This window comes from Schistocerca americana, chromosome 1 (assembly GCF_021461395.2).
Source record: "Schistocerca americana isolate TAMUIC-IGC-003095 chromosome 1, iqSchAmer2.1, whole genome shotgun sequence".
NCBI classification, from domain to species: domain Eukaryota; kingdom Metazoa; phylum Arthropoda; class Insecta; order Orthoptera; family Acrididae; genus Schistocerca; species Schistocerca americana.
The window spans coordinates 438,197,763-438,214,823 of record NC_060119.1 but is presented as its reverse complement, the minus strand read 5'-3'; the positions used below and the strand labels follow the sequence as shown (position 1 = coordinate 438,214,823).

Sequence of the window (17,061 nt, the reverse complement as noted above, 5' to 3'; positions counted from 1 at the left end):
CTTAATAATATTTACTTCGGGTTTTATTCACTTGTAATCCTTAACCGGGACAGCTTGTAGTGGAACTTTAATATCCAGTGTTACTATCAAAGTCACATCCATTTTAGCAGACGTCACAAAAAATAAAAGATTGGTGTATAGTTAAAATATTAGTTTATTTATGGTTCTAACTACAGACAGAGTTCTTTAATACATAAAACTGTGATAGGTAAGTATTTAAATAGCGAGAGTCCGGCGAGCGAGCGTCTGCGGCGATGCCAGCCGCCACGGCGGCCGCCGGGACCATCAGGAGTCTGTGGTGGTGGCTGCGAGCGGCCGTTTGCGGTGGACCAGGAAGCGAACGACGCTAGCTGCAGCGGCCGGCGTCTGTTCTCGACGGGCGGCAGCGGCAGAGGCTGGTACTACGCTCGCGAAGTGAGCCGGGCCTTCGACCTGCGGACATAACAACAGGCACAGTGAGCAAAACGAGAGGAGCTGAGCTGAGCACCAGCGGCATGTCTGCGCTAGGAGAAGTCGGGGCAGCTCGCAGGGACATCTATTGGCGCCGGCGGTAAATTCTGAGCTACCGAAGCTGGCCCACGTACCACTCTAAAAGTGAATCGGCTGGTATTTGTCGCAAGGACTTCTCTACTCGCGTTCCGCAAGCGCATAGGGTACTTTCCATCCACCGCGCACCTCGCACCTCTACGAGTGGACATCTCGTGGTGCGACCAAAATACGTAGCCAATGGATGGTCGTGTTACCTTACATATTCTACTGTAAATATTTAAATGGAATTATTAGCTGGGACTGGCATTTGTATTTTGCGATATATAGGAGGCGTGTATTCAATGTGTTTATACGAAGACCGTAATAAGACAATTGCACTTATAGTCAGATGTTCCTGTTCTCAAATCTTTGGGCAGCAGAAATGAAATGTGACCGGAGACACTGGCGCTCAGACTGGTGATAATCAACCAACTTGCGTTACCTACACATTTAGGTAATGGAAATACATTCATCACGGCACATACATGAAGAGACAATTCACAGACTGAAAACTCAAGACGGACATTCAATTATTTACGCTTTTGATAGTGGGATGCATAATAGCCTGCGAGGTATTACTCAGAATGCTGAAGTATGATACTAAGCATTCACTCATGAACACTATGTCAATCTATGATCACATGCTGAAACAAGGATACGAAGAACTATGGATATTGATTACAAAACTGAAATAAATGTGGGCGACTGTGAGAGCTAATTTTCTCCGTACAGAGATATTCCTACACTGAATAAATAAAGTTCAGTGCGTTTGTGAGGTTAGGACCATTCGAAAGAACGCATAGTATTTCTGAGAATAGGCTACGATTAAGAACGAAACTCAAATGTATGTTACTGAGCCCTCCTGTAACTGCGCTTACGAATGTAAGAATAAAGGTAAGAAGATGTAAGTCATTTGTTGTGAATCGTGTATTGCAGATTTGAGTCCTGGAGTAGTCATGAGAGGTTTACGAATATCGACGATGTGGGCTTAATCATATGTAGAGGAATATGAATTTGTTATGGTGACACTGGAGGAATGAATCATAGAGCGATCTGAAAAGGGAAGGAGGTTGCAAGACTGCTTGTGTAAAATGAATTAAACGTTGCGAAATGCAATCAAGATTTACTTCAATAGTTATCATTCTCAGTGAATTAGTGATACTGAAGTAAACATTAAATTTTAGGAAATGCAGGCACATTAATATACCACACAGGACTTCACTGGTTTCACGATAACCCGCCGCTCGACTTCATCAACTGAATTTTTTGTTTATTTGTGTTAGATCAATACAAGTTTTATCTTCCTGATCTAAATATGTCCATATGGTCGAAGAAATATCGTGACAATATTATGAAATGGATACTTATTGTACGCATTGTGTCTTTCTTTTCACGCACATCTTACAAGGAAGTAGCTTTAAGTCATCACTTTATGTAATTATTTCAGTTACTTCTTAATGTAATGCTCAAGATATATGTCATACTGGAAAACAGTATTTGATAGAAACGCCCTTAGTGTTAATTTTTTTCTTGTGGGACCAAAGAAAAACTGATTGGCATTGGAATATTCCTTGGTTTTTAAAATTTATTCCCGCCCAAAGTTCTGGCTAAAGAACTATCGTGGTCTGGGTAGCAATTGTAGGGTGAACAAGCAGTACGTCTCTATTTAGTGGCTGAATCCATGTGAATTGAACATTATCAAAGTATTCCCGCCTGCCTATTGAGGTACAGAGTGATGCGTTAATGGAAAAACGAGTGGTTGGACGTGACTGATAATAAGCTGCGTCTAGTAAATACCACTACACGGCTATGCCGTACTTCCTTTCAGCCACAAAGACAGGATGAGGTCCTGCTTACTCGTCTTCGCATAGGCCACAGTCTTCTGACACATGGCTTCTTACTCCGATCAGCGGGTCCTCCAAAGCGTGGTACCTGTGGCGTACAGATAATTATTTTCAGATCAGAGAACAGCTACAATCAGCCCTCTGTTTTAAGTGAAACGAATGTGGATCGAGTTTTACGGCTCTGAGGTCTGTCTAAATTCCTTCAGAAACTTTAGGGTGATGACTGGCTCACCCCCCTTTTTTGTTTTAAGTGCTCAGCCAGTCACATTTCCCTATGCTGTTTTTTGAGCTCTTCTGTAGTTTTATACGTGTTTGAAACCCATGTATAACATCTTTCAATCTTCTCTGTTGTATTAATACCTGTGAGACTGAGTGATTGTGTGGGTCAACGCGTGTTTGGTAGGAGTGAGTGAATGAGTGTAACTTTACAGGTTTCCTCCTGACTGTATGACAACAATGTTTGAAATTTTATCCACATTTTTTTCTTTTAATATATCCAAGAGCGCTGATGACCTCGACGTTGGGCGCCCGTAAGCTCCAAACACACACACACACACACACACACACACACACACACACACATATATATATATATATATATATATATATATATATATATATATTCCTAGCGTATTATCCCTTGAGCTCCGGGAACACAGTATATATATATATATATATATATATATATATATATATATATGTGTGTGTGTGTGTGTGTTCCCGGAGCTCAATGGATAATACACTTGGAAAACACAGAGCCTGAATACGTCATTCTGTTCTAAAGTAAACTATACGAAAGATGAAAAGCACAGACTTAAATGAGAGTGGCGTTAAGATGAAGACGTAATTGTAGTTACCCGCGCCCGTGTAGTACAAAGCATTACCCCTTCACAAAAGCGAAAAGGTTACGCAAATTTTTCTAGTAGACTTCACAAAAATTGGCTCTGAGCGCTATGGGACTTAACTTCTGAGGTCATCAGTCCCCTAGAACTTACAACTACTTAAACCGAACTAACTTAAGGACATCACACACATCCATACCCGAGGCAGGATTCGAACCTGCGACCGTAGCGGTCGCCTAGAACCACTCGGTCACTCCGGCCGGCAGACTTCACACAATTCTCACCACTGCGAGGCGTTGAGACGTCGATAGAGCAACAGGAAAGAAAACAGCTGAAGCCTTCCGGCTCTACTGCTGCAGAAGATAAGGGAATTTGCAGGTCTACGAAGTATGAAACAGAGTCAGTCAGAAAAGATGATGAAAGGAAATTGTTGATAATCCCGACAAGGGAAAGGAACAATGTAGTGCGAGGCTATAGAACGTAAAAGCTTAAGGAATTTCAAAGATTAGAATGCATCTTAGACATAATTTATTGCACTGGAGGCCTTATAAGCAGAGATGTGAAACGTATGAAGCTAGTTCAGAGGTGACTTAAAAGAAAACAGAAGAAAAATTTTTCTCCGATGCGCAAGCTGGTGTTATAAAAATGCTGGGGATGTCAGTGATCCGTAGGTATCGGAGAGCGACGATCAACGGACTGGCAACCGTACCCGTTTTTCCTGTAGCCATTGGAGCCGGAGGCGCCGAGCAGGTGGGGCCCGCCGTAGGCTGTGGCGTGGCTGGTGGCGACGGCGCCCTTGCCCGTGCTGAAGCTGTTGGCGATGGCCGTGGCCACGCCCGGCGTCCCGTCGGCGCCGCCGCCGCTGCTGCGGCCTCCGGGGAACCCGCCGAAGAACATGGGGAAGTAGGAGCTGTAGAAGCCGCCGTGGCCCTTGCGCCGCTTGCCCGGCAGCGGCAGCCCGCCGATCGGGAAGTCATCCTCGTCGTCGTCGTCGTCATCGTCGTCGGCGCTGTCCTGCGCCGGTCGCTTGCGGCCGGGCTTGCTTGCCGGCTTGGGTTCGTGCTTGTGTGAGAAGTCGCGGCCGCTCTGCAACAGGTAGGCAAATTATGCTGTGGTTGCACGTGCCAGTGATGTCAGGGTTGTTGAGGACTGACAGGTGATCCAAAAGCGACACGATCCACCAGCTCCTCGTTAAACTATTTTCCACGGAAGAAAAATAGAACTTTGGTTGGTTGATTTGGGTGAAGGGACCAGTTAGCGGAGTCGTCGTTTCCGTCGGATTAGGAAAGGACGGGGAAGGAGTCAGCCGCGCCCTTTCAAAGGAACCTTCCCGGCATTTGTCTGAAGCGATTTAGGGAAACCTCGGAAAATCTAAATCAGAACGGCAGGACGCGGGTTTGAACCGTCATCCTCCCGAATGCGAGTCACGTGTGCTAACCATGGGACCACTTCGCTCGGAAAACAGAACTTTCTTTCCTTGCCCGTTCATTTTGCCCTCGACTTTAGTGGCATAAAAGCAGTTTCTGTAGCTTGAAGTGGAGAAGGAAGTCTGTGTGCAGGAGTTCTTTGAGAGCGACTAGTGGGTACTATCAACGCTTACATTATTATTTGATCCCTTGAGACAGACCTCGTCTGAATGGTACACAGAGGATCCAAATTAGATTCCCGGTGCTGCCAAGGAGCTTTCATTCGTCTGAAGACTGGAGTGAGGAGCATTCATCCTTTTCAGGGGAAATGAAGGCTCAGTTTTATACAAGCAAAACTTCAAGTTACTTAAATACCATCATTGTGCAACCTATTAATCTTTATTAGTTATCACAATATATCCAAAAGGAGAAGGAATAACACCGCTTTAGAGAAGTCAGTATTAACAACTGGAATACTGGTGAGCTGACTGTTATCCTTCCGTAGGACATACATGGACTTCAGTCTTAGTCTACCGATGATAGTGAGTCATTTAGGTGGAGCACTTGTTCAAAGTGATCTTTTCCTAAAAGACCTTTTCAATTTGGCTGTATTGATTCCAAAGAAAACAACTGAAACTTAAGAAACGATTAGAATCAAAATTTCTCGGCCATACTTTGAGTCTGTCATTGCGACTTTTATTAGTAATAGGTAAGTGTTAGTAATACCATTTTTTGACGTCAAGTGTCTATTATTTTTTGAAAAGCATGGGGAATAGATTATACTAGAAAACGTTGCAAGTTGTTTGTTTATATTAGAGTTTGAGCGAATAAAGCCCGATCAGATGCTGTTACGACAGAAGGTTACCTAATTTTTAAGGTCACATGGTTCTTCACAATTTCTTTGGTCTATTTTGTCATGTGATCTTGACATTGTGCAGAGTATACGACACGTCGTATTAGCAGTTTGAGTTTATCAATTTAAATATGCTCATAAATTGCAGTTTCTTTAAAATTCATATCAAACTTAACACTGTGTACTTTTATGATGGAAAACAGACGATTTGTCGCCACGCAGCATGTTTTGTATCTGTAGTATCGGTTTAAGGTTGCAAACAGAAACAAGGCAGAGTCTATCCTAGACGACACTGAGACACCTTGAGGGCCTGTGAGTTTCCTTCCGATACATGACAGATAATTTTCGCATGGAAAACTCACAAACCGATGGGACAGCATTAGATGTATACCCTAAAATTATTCTGATGGTGAGTTTTCACTGCGTTGAACTGGCATTAGGGAGGGGCATGGTTCTACTCCATATTAATGTTCCCGTGGCTTCCCTGAATTCAATATGAATGACAGGATGATATCTTTCAAAAACTTATCTGATTTTTTGCTGAATCCTGTTCAATCTGAACGTGTGTTCAAACTGTGATAATCCGATACGCGACGGTACTTTACCTCCTGATGGTCTTTTAACAAGATTTTTCCTTAAGAACAAAAATAATTAAGAAATTAACCGCATTTAAAAGATGACTGTGACAAATGATGGAATGTTGCAAATCAAAAAATGGGTATAACAGGCCGTTCTTGGTGGTGGGTGTACATTAATGGGCGGTAGTAACTGAATAAATATTTGTGAACTGAATTCCAGAGACGATCAACGAAACAGAGACGATAAAGTCTAGACTAATGTTAGTGCATTCTTTTACAATCAGAGAAATGGAAACGTAGGTGCAGAGTTTAGTGAAAAAAGAAAGAGTAAGACAATTCGTCTCAACTACTCGGCTGCCATCGCGATAATGTTTCGCGGCAAGAGGAGTTACTTATAAGCATACGTTATGAATCTGAGACATGAGCCTATAATGGTGCTTCCTAAAGACAGATACACTGTAAGAAGATAAAGACGTTGAAACAACCGTTATTGGACCCAAAAATCAGCACCACCACTTGTGCGGGCAATTTCAACGATAGACAAGTGCAGAACATCATTCGGAGAACTCTACTACTACCCCACTTTGAGCAAGGCTAGGAACATGTCAACAAGCTGCTGGACTTAAGTATTAATCTGGGCTACTCTGAAAGCCTAGTAATCAATAACAGAAATTTAGAAAGTGTTCTCGAACAATGGACAGGTGTAGCATGTGTGTATACTGACGGTCTTAATACTTGGATTCTGTCGTCTGGGCGTTTGTAGATATTAAAAACAAGAATAGTGAACTATTTCGCATCCCGAAAGTGGCGTCAATTTTCACGGCTGACTTCCTAGCCATGGAGACGGCACTAAGATACGGCGGGAGAGTAGCAGCTAACCACATCGTAATAATCACGGACTCTCCGCTGCTCCTGTATCAGACTAGAATAAAACGAGTACGGAGGTATCATCATTGTGGATCAAGCGGACATGAAAAGCTAGTCAGTTGCATAAGGACGAAACAGCGAATGGAATATAACAACGACGGATTCCAGCGCATGATCTTCTCGCTGTAATTGGAGACATGACCAAAAAGGAATGTAACAAGGCGTAGTAGACCGATGATGTGCACAAGGACACCTTGTACAAACAAATCCACCTACATCTACCGAGGGCCGAATGGTATGCTGAAAAGTGGGTTATGAAATGCAACCCAACTGGTACAGGGAACGAGACGCAATTTGTAAGGATCATTGCCAGGTTGAAGGTAGACCACGGTTGTTACCGTCAACACATCTACAAACTTCACATCATACCATCATACCGTGGGGAGAACCGGGACGTCAGCTACACCTAATTTGGCTGCACTCGATGTAGAAGAGAATCAGACTGCCTGCTTATGGAGCTAGTCTACATGAATCAAGAACCTCCTTCGAATGTGTTAACACTTCTGACTACAATGCATATAGATATTCATCAATTGCTTGTAGAATTAGTGTTAAAATTGGGAATAAATTGTGACCATTAAGCCTGCTTGTGTGTTTATTTCGATTTGTTAGAAATCTGTTCGTTTAAGAAGCCACTGTATTTATTTCTATATTTTTCACCATGTCACAGAAGTTTGTTTAAAATTTGCAAGAAATTGTACGACGTCTGTTCGGAAAGTAAGGTCCAATCGGTCGCGAAATGGAAACCACTGTGAAAATCAAACATGTTTTGTTTGCAACAGTTAGCTACGTGTTTCAGCTCTCATAGAAGACAGCCGTCTGTGCTTTCCGCCAATTATCTACGTTCGGCTACAGCTCGTTGTCTGTGCCAAAATGTTGTTTTCACAGTCAGCGGTTCGTCTAAGCGGGGATGAAACTAAGAGGGACCCAGTTACGGGCTGTATTGTGGTTGATCAGGTTCAAATGGCTCTGAGCACTATGGGACTTAACATCTGTGGTCATCAGTCCCCTAGAACTTAGAACTACTTAAACCTAACTAACCTAAGGACATCACACACATCCATGCCCGAGGCAGGATTCGAACCTGCGACCGTAGCAATCGCGCGGTTCCGGACTGAGCGCCTAGAACCGCTAGACCACCGCGGCCGGCGGTTGATCAGGTACTTCCCATCGAAAAATCTGCAGGAGCATGTTCAATGCACCTGCAGAGTGCGGCCGAGAAGGAAACGCTTGACAGTTATATTATGTGGGCTGCACAACATCACTCGAAATCTTTCACCAGGCCCTCGTATTTGGCAGGAGATATTATTGTTCTAGGCATCTTCACGCGCTCACTGTGCGCTTAGAGTTGGAAAGACCGACGTGACGCGAGGGACGAGCATATTATAGACACTGTCCAACACATATGTTCAAAGCTTTATAGGATTTTCGCGCCCAATCGGACCTTACTTTCCTAATAGCCCTAGTAGGAACGAAATATTTACGCTTTATAAAGAGGGCAGCAAGGTAAGTTTAGACTTGCCGTACTCGTGTATCCTAAGGCAACAAATAAATTGACTAGAAAAAAAAAATGTGTTGAACATTTAAGTGGCAATTTAACTGTGCTGAATGAGTGTAGGTTATTAGTGCGCTGTAGGGATGGAAAGAACACTGCTAGGTAACAAGTGAAGGCGTCGCGCTTACCTCCTGCTCTGGGACTTCGGCGGACGCCGGCGGCGCTACGGGAGCGGGCGTGGCGGGCTGGTCGCTGGGGAAGTCTGAGTCGTCAGCCTCGGCGGAGGGCGGCGGCAGCGCGGGCTGCTCCTGCGACACGCCGGGCTCTTCCTGGGAGCCGGGGGCGGGCGCGGGGGCGGGAGCGGCTTCCGGCAACGGCTGCGGCTGCGGCTGCGGCTGCGACTCGGGTTCCGCCTCCGGCTCGGGCTGCTCGGCGCTGGCGCCCGGGGGCGGCACCACGCCGTTGCACTGGCTGCAGTCGGGGGTGAGCGCCGCGCCGTTACCGTTGCTGTAGCCGTTGCCGTTGCTGTAGCCGTTGCCGTTGGCGTAGCCTATGCCGTTGCCGTTGCCGTTGCCGTCGGCGCCGCCGTAGAAGCCAGAGCCCGCGGCGACCGTGTTGCCGGCGGCGAAAGCCGACATGGCACCCTGCGGCTCATAGCCGCGTGTCACGAAGCCCGGCCGGCCGTACGTGCGCGGGTAGTACTGCGCCGGCACCGGCCGGCCGAAGTAGCCGCTGAACATCATCGCCCTCTGCGGGAACGCTGCGGGCAAGACACACCGCTGTCACCTCAACTCCCCTTATCTTTCAGCGTCTCTTTATTTTTCAGACCATTGTTAAAAATTATTTGTAAAAAAAAAAATCCCATGTAAAGTTTTGTACAGATCACGTGAGGATGCGTCTTCAATTGGCCCATGATATTTAACGCAAAATGTTTTACGGCTTGTACTGATCATGTCATTCAAAATGCGGAATTTTGTCTGTGATTTTCCGCAATTTAAAATAACATGCTCTGTGACAATGAGCAAACAAGTTCGCTCCAACAGCTGAGTTAACCTGACGTATCGTTCAAATCAAACGGCTTTGAGCACTATGGGACTTAACATTGGAGGTCATCAGTCCCCTAGACTTTGAACTACTGAAACCTGACTAACCTAAGGACATCACACAGCCGGACGCCGTGGCCAAGCGGTTCTAGGCGCTTCAGTCCGGAACCGCGCGACTGCTGCGGTCGCTGGTTCGAATCCTGCCTCGGGCATGGATGTGTGTGATGTCCTTAGGTTGGTTAGGTTTAAGTAGTTCCAAGTTCTAGGGGGACTGATGACCTCAAATGTTGAGTCCCATAGTGCTCAGAGCCATTCGAACCATTTTTTGACATCACACACATCCATGCACGAGGCAGGATTCGAACCTGCGACCGTAGGAGCAGCGCGGTTCCGGGTGCCCATTCAGCCATCCCAACAGTGGAATGTCAGTTATGACGATGTGAACGTAGTGACAACACAAGGAAACACGCAGTCCTTGGGCGGGATTAGAACCCGGGCCTCTTCTCTTGGCAAACCGCCGCTCTGAGTGCGCAGCTACCGAGAAGGACGAGCGGTTAATTTCCTCCTCTCCTCCCTCCCTTCTCTTTCCATAGTGTTGTCAACTATTCACAGGACATCAAGATCAAACTGTCGCTCTTATAAACTGCGGATCACTTTGTCCACGATGGGATGTTACTGAACTAGCACTAATAAGGATTCTGGATGCGAACGACGCAGCAACTTACGAATCCTCTGCGATCCGTATGACCTGTTGGCGCGCCGCCAACATAGCTCGCAGGAGGCTGGCAAGAGGGCAGTGCGTTCAGAGCGGCTCGCCAACTGTAGCCGAATCTCGCTACCGCCGAGTATTCGCACTGAGGCTGTGATCGATCACATCCTACCTCCTGCTTGAGATTTAGGGCTTTCTTCCTTGCAGCCTTGACGTTGTTCATTACACCTAGAACTGTTCGTACATACGAAGAGAATTCTTTCACTGCCGCATTTTGCCGAACGAGAATCCGCCGTATGTCTACCAAACTGAATTTGGAGTGCATGGTTTAAGTACGTGGTCTAAGTGTACTATTTGACAAAACATAATTCTTTATAGGCAAAAACAAACAATAATGGCTTTGGTGAATAACTGGAGATCCTCCTCCGGTTATTCTTGAGGAACTTAGCAATATACGTCCATAATGTACTTGTCCAAGTAGACAACAAATAGATATATTTTTTCTGTTACCTATCAATTGTTCCCATAATTTGAATGTACGTTACATGTTTATAAGATCAAGTTGCCGTATCCCCGAGTCCTTTGCGATATGCTTGTGCAAGCCCTGTCAAGGCTCTGTCCTCGTTTTTGTGTTTGACTGTGGCCGTTAATGATAATAATAAGCCAATCGTTGTTTTGTCGCCGAAAATATATTTCCTTGTTTCTCATCAAATTGTGCTGAGGATTTGTCCAACATTTAGTCGCTGAAGCTGTTGGCAGGTCACCTCACTGTCGGAAACAATTATTAAAGTTGGAAAGAAGAATAGAAGAATGGGGTAAATTTTCCTCATGAATGTCATCAACTAAGCTGTGGATTTGCATATGTGCGCGGCGTACGCGTCAAATGAAGTAAGATGGAAACAGTTAGCAGTGACACAAAGTGTAAACGCAGACTTGTGAAATTTAGTGGCTGTGTTGATCGTAATTTCGAAAAATAAAGAGCCTACCGCGATATTTTTACTTCTTGTACTTGTAGTCGGACCTGATGGTCCAGCGATAAAGCGTTTGAACGGAAAGTTCGCACGATCGAATCGCAATCGGACGACGAAATTTTCAGTCTGCTTTAAGCTAGCCTTCACATCTCATTGATGTGAAGGTTCGGATTCCACGCCAAACAGTAGATCACCTCTCCCCAACATGATTACTGGTGTAGTTTAAGAACTCACAAGTCTCCGAAAGGTTCACACCATGCCGTTAAGCCTCACGAAATTATTGTTATTGCACATATCGTCTGGGAATTAGATTGTAAACAGTTCATGGCAGCACTGTAAAGCTGAGGATTGTCGGTCTACGTAATTACGTCAACGAACTTGCATTGTAGAAAATGCAAGGTGCTAATAGATCACAGCGTAGCAACTACAGTTTCCCATTGTGCTCTGTTAGTAAGGTTCTATTCACAGTACACGACCAACGTTGAAGTTGAGCGATAATGGAAGTGCAGTAGCCTCTAATGAAAACTATTGGCTCACTTGGTTTTAAGCTTATCATTACTCCTTCTTTTCCATATTTTTCATTACCGTATCTGACATTCAGTTACATTCCATTCCACATCTTCAGTGGTTACATGAGTAGAAATATTCCTTTGTCATTTTCATTATTCGTGTGTGCGTGCAAAAAGTTCAGTTGAATTTACGGGAAATTATTAATCCCCATCACGTTTCTTGACATATTTATCGCGCCTTCTAAACACTGCTGAGAGTAATATTGATCTGAAAATACTTTTGTTTTATCCTCTAAATGATATTTTTCGTTTCTTGTAGTAGTGCAGTTACTCGTGTAGTAGTAAAACTGAAACCTTTTGTAAGTACATTTCGTAAATTACGTTTCCGTGTTCACAGAGCCGTTCCTCCAGATCTGGAGCACGGTTAGCAACCAGCAACCAGCGAGCAGACGACCGCTGACAGACCAAGGATACGCCGAAAGTCGTGACAAGCGAAACTGTTCGCTGTCGCCTGAGCCGCATACGGCCACCAAAAGCATAATAGAGGTGTTTTCTCCTGCTGGCCTCTTTACCTTCAAAGAAGGGAGGTCTCAGCTGTATGAGTGTGTCCTTGTTTCTTAAGTTTTTCCGTCGTCGAGTGTGCTATGTTGAATACAAAAATTTTTGTTGAGCCTAATTTTAACAGCCTCAAGCAGTTCTTTGTAGCGATTGAGAAGAAAACATTTGGTACCTGTCCTGTAGTGATTCACTGCCTTAGATAACCTGAAGAAGTAAGTATTGCACTACTTAAGATGCTATTAGTTATGAAGAAATTTGGAAGGATGTGGCAAGAACATTAGAGCGAGATTCGTGCTCTACGTATGTTCTGCTGGCGGACTCACCTAAACTCTGCAGAGGAGCCGTAGCTGCCACAACAACACACAACACCAGCGCCATTGCTGTCCTCATGATGACAGGCCTGCAACCGAAACACAAAGACAACTGAATTATTATCTGTCCACGAAAAAAATTAGGAGCTTAAATAACATTCTCCAGCAGTGGCACATAGGCCAGTTAATGTGATTTTTTTGCCGCATAATTGAAAAATATTCTTTCTTAGTGCTTTTTGGTACTTAACGTTTCCCAAAGTGTAGACACTGCGTTTACTATTATTGGTCAGTGATTAGTTTACATGTAGGCCATTGTTTGTTTTATTGACACAAATGACAGAGAAAGCGAAGTGTGAAATACAGGACAAAGATGGTCACCAACTTAATATTTCCATCTAGCTGACAGATCAAGTAAGACAATGATTCCTGCTTCCACCGTGTAACACAGTGAGGAAGTTTGGGACTCAGCCTGGATCACTGGTGCAATACCTAGTGATCAGCAGCTACTACATGCCCCCCTCTTGCCGGCCAGATACTCATGAGGGATATTTTTTCCACCAAAAGGCCTTAATTAGTCTAGCACGATTTGATCACCCCACAACGACTGCATCAATGATCTTGGTAGCTGAGGAGACCGTCTTATGACATGGGCGATCACAAGAAACGTCTGAATGTGCCCGATTCTTTTGGTACAATTTTACGATTGCATCGCAGAAAGTAAGAATATGTTCAAATGTGTGTGAGATCTTATGGGACTTAACTGCTAAGGCCATCAGTCCCTAACCTTACACACTACTTAACCTAAATTATCCTAAGGACAAGCACGCACACCCATGCCCGAGGGAGGACTCAAACCTCCGCCGGGACCAGCCGCACAGTCCATGACTGCAGCGTCGAAGACCGCTCGGCTAATCCCGCGCGGCTGAGAATATGTGAGATCACACTAGGAATGTCGTCGAAACAATGCGACGAAAACGGGACCTGTTAGCCAGTGAATTATCATTTAAGGCTTTTACCGAGGAAACAGCACAGTCAAATTAAATCGTTATATGGGAGTAGCTTGTAGTAGAAGGTATTGGGACGTTTCTTTGCCCAGTAAAGGTTAGTGCAATTTATAAAACGGAGATATCTTTCTAAAAAAAATACGATTAAGAAATTTATATAACAAAGCATAATACATAACACACATAACTCTCAATACAAATAGTGTGTGCAGTCTGCTACAAATCAATTTTATACACAAAAAATTAGTGCGTTGCGAACGGCCCTCTTTACTGATCGTCATTTTCTCTTGACTAAAATTGATCTTTCGGTCTTGTTATACAATGAAATTTAGTGGTATTAAACCGAGTCTACCTGCGTCGTTTATGTATAATAAGTCTTTTCATCTTGCCTATGCAGAACGACGAAGGAAATAGTTTTGGACAAGAATTTACAATACCGTTATAGTTTTTGGAGCAGTTTCCCTCCTATCTGACTTCCTTACCGCTTGCAGTAGTGACTTTAGTACGCCGGAAATACATTAGTACGTTAGGCATATGCGGAATATCATTCTATCCTATTGACTATGCAGAGCCGTAATGACAAGTGGAAGGAGAAGAAACAACCGGGTGGGAACTTAACGTTTTCTTTAAACAGACGGTTTATGTAGTCGTTATTAGTTCAGCGCCAAAGCTAGTCTTCAAATGGTTGGATATATTTCTCCTGCAAATCACACATTATTTCTCAGGCACCTTCTAGAAAAACAAAATCATCATGAGTACAAGAGACAACTGACACTGCAGAGTTATGCCGCTGCCTGAAGACATCATTGTTTGGCAGCTAACTGCATCTAAATGAATCTTTGATTCGACAAAAGCACGACGGGATATCGCCTATTATTCCCTCATCGTCGAAGGTCTGGATAGTTTTGTGCCAGTTAATCATCGCTCCTGAAACATGGTATTAGGGCGCCTCAACCGCCAAGTTGCTTGGCGCTCTTGGTTCCCATTCTGCGTGAAAACAGTGGGACTTCCGTAAAAATTAATTTAAAGTTTACTTCTTGTCTCGTTGTCGTCATTTTTTTCCCGCAGAGATCATTCGATGAGGCGTTGGATTCTGGTGGCGCAAGCGTAAGGATAAAGCTGAATTCATTAAATTAGAGGCCAGTCGTGTCTGCAATTTATTTGAGGGAAGAGAAATCATTATTTACATTGATGTTCAGTCCCAAACGACACATCAACAGGGACTGGGGCGTGTCCAGGATTAATAACGGAACGTAAGGGGTTCAACTGCGAGAAGACGACCTCAACTGTTTCTCCCAGCAGGAAAGACATCACTCCGTTTTGTGTGCTGCATGCGCATGCATTTAAGAAACGTGCATGCGATGTACTAGCTTTTGGGAAACGAATAGAATCGTTGTACGTGCCAGTCTTTACGTATAGATATAAGTAAGACGGTTTAATGCTGCCACAGGGATTGCTTTCCACATGACGCACTTGCCAGTCTCATGGCCCAGTGGCACAACATGCAGTTTGTCCTATCACATGGTTTACTTTCAGAGACTCGCAAGTTTATCGTAGTGCTTGGTTGTCGCTAAAGTGAAAAGTAGAGCCTGTCCAGGATTTGAATCCGGGACCTCCTGCACCAAAACCCCTAGACCAACAGGCCGCACAACTAAGCAGATCTGCACCCCGCCACTTACTGAGATCTTGCCGCACTTGCTAGCTGCAGCATCCAATCTGGTCCATATTCTCTAAGAGGTTTCTTAATCCGACACCTGCAACATGAGCTGTGCTGAACACCAGTGTATGTGAATGCTGAAAGAGCTACTTGAGTTGTGTGACAGTATTTCGACCGTGTGAAGTGTAAATGTTATCGTGTCACGCACTATCCGCCCACTACGTAGGAAACATCTATGTTCACCAACAACAACCTAAGGGAGAATGTCTTACGCAGTGTTGCAAAACGTTATTAACGCGGCTGAAAGTTGCTCACTCATGTCTTTGCTTGGTATCGTCGGATAAATGTTTGTTAATTGAAAAAGATTTTCCGTCTGGGGAAGTTACAGACGGCGCAGGTCGACGCCACGAGGGACATTAGGCTTCACCCTACAGCAGCGTAACCAAAGGGTCCTGAACTCGAAAAATGCTAATTTGTTAATCATTGGCTTCGCGGAAGATATAGCGTATAACGGAATTGGGCAAAACTGCACTCTTACCATTTTCGACCCGTAAGAGAGGATGAGTTACTTGCGTTATCCGTGACCAGATAGCTGTGCACGAGGTAACAATTAGCACCGAAATATGCGAGACTAATCCACTGGTGTAAACTAGCCCGCTTCACGAGACAACAGGTGGTAGGCGGTAGGTACTCACGTGTAGGAGGTCGTCGTCGAGGTGTTGGATGCGGACGACACCAGACCGTTTCCGGCAAGTCTTCGTCTCGCGGCGGAGGCGTCTCTCTGGGGACAGGAGAGGCTGGTGGATCTCCTCGGCGAGGTGTGCCCGTCGGCAGGAGCCGGCGGCTTATATACAGGGGACTCCCACCCCGGCCGGGGGCGCCGCGCGGCCCTTGGCAGCCGCCCAGAAGGACATGCAGATACAGCGCGGGCGCGCTCGCCGCCCCACCGCCCGTTTTTTTTTATCAATCGGCCATTCAGCCTAAGCTGTCAGGCCGCACTCGCGTAACGCACGAGTCGACCGCGCCGGAGACTGGCGTGCGTCCGCTACGTGAGGTGCGTGGCGGCCGCCCCCACCGCCTCCAAAATGGCGCACGCACACACCCACACCCACGCCTCTGCTGGAGGAGCGCCCCCGGCACGCGTTGGCAATGCATTATTCAGGTCCAGCAGGACACACGTCGCCCCGGCCGTGATTTAACGTCACGCTGTGAGATGCAGCCACCCGCCGACAGCCGACAGCCGCCGCACATCTGTATCCACAACGTCTCCAGTTTCGCGACCTGTAGCCAGTGCTGAAGATCTGGCTTCGAAACAATAAAAATACGCTGTAAAAATCGAGTAAATTGAACGATTATGGTAACATTCAAACCAAAAGCGCCACCAAAAATGTGGAGGGAACTTAGGAAATTTTCAGCCGGAGGGGTCTTTAGTGAGCTCACAAACCAAACAGCTTGTCCGAAACGTTTTTTCCCTATTGGCAGTCAATAAGTCTTTGCGTGGGTAATAATAATAATTAATACTAATGATAATAATAATAAGAAGAAGAATAGAGGAAAGTGGCCAAAACCCAACCACCATTTTATTTTTGATCTTTAAAAAATAGAAAACTTTTGTTTAGTTTCAGCTTTTTGTTGACAGGGATCCATCAGCTTTATTAAATTTTACTGACGTAACTGACAACAGGTCCAGTGCTCATATTTGGCGGCTAGCCTGATGTACTGAGACTGTACTTAGCTTGATCTTAACAATGAACCTCGAAGTGGCAACTTCATCTACATCTGCATCTACATTTATACTCCGCAAGCCACCCAACGGTGTGTGGCGG

The 17,061-nt window shown here is 45.1% G+C and overlaps 1 protein-coding gene across 1 annotated transcript; it reads right to left on the bottom strand.

The window, feature by feature from the left end:
- Nucleotides 1-136: 136 nt before the first annotated feature.
- Nucleotides 137-16,219, bottom strand: LOC124623484 (translation initiation factor IF-2). The gene is made up of 5 exons (XM_047149040.1): nt 15,931-16,219; nt 12,587-12,663; nt 8,662-9,233; nt 3,924-4,300; nt 137-432 (listed from the first exon to the last, which is right to left on the bottom strand). Exons 2-5 carry the CDS (start codon nt 12,651-12,653, stop codon nt 402-404), a joined length of 1,047 nt encoding a protein of 348 aa, XP_047004996.1. The 5' UTR covers nt 12,654-12,663; nt 15,931-16,219; the 3' UTR covers nt 137-401.
- Nucleotides 16,220-17,061: the final 842 nt, after the last annotated feature.

Excerpts from the sequence above, each read along its gene's own strand:
- LOC124623484 (XM_047149040.1), bottom strand. The coding sequence starts at position 12,653 with ATGAGGACAGCAATGGCGCTGGTGTTGTGTGTTGTTGTGGCAGCTACG. Across the intron at positions 9,234-12,586 it reads GGCTCCTCTGCAGAGTTTAG|CGTTCCCGCAGAGGGCGATG; the intron begins GTGAGTCCGCCA and ends TCTTGCCCGCAG. Across the intron at positions 4,301-8,661 it reads CCGAAGTCCCAGAGCAGGAG|AGCGGCCGCGACTTCTCACA; the intron begins GTAAGCGCGACG and ends TACCTGTTGCAG.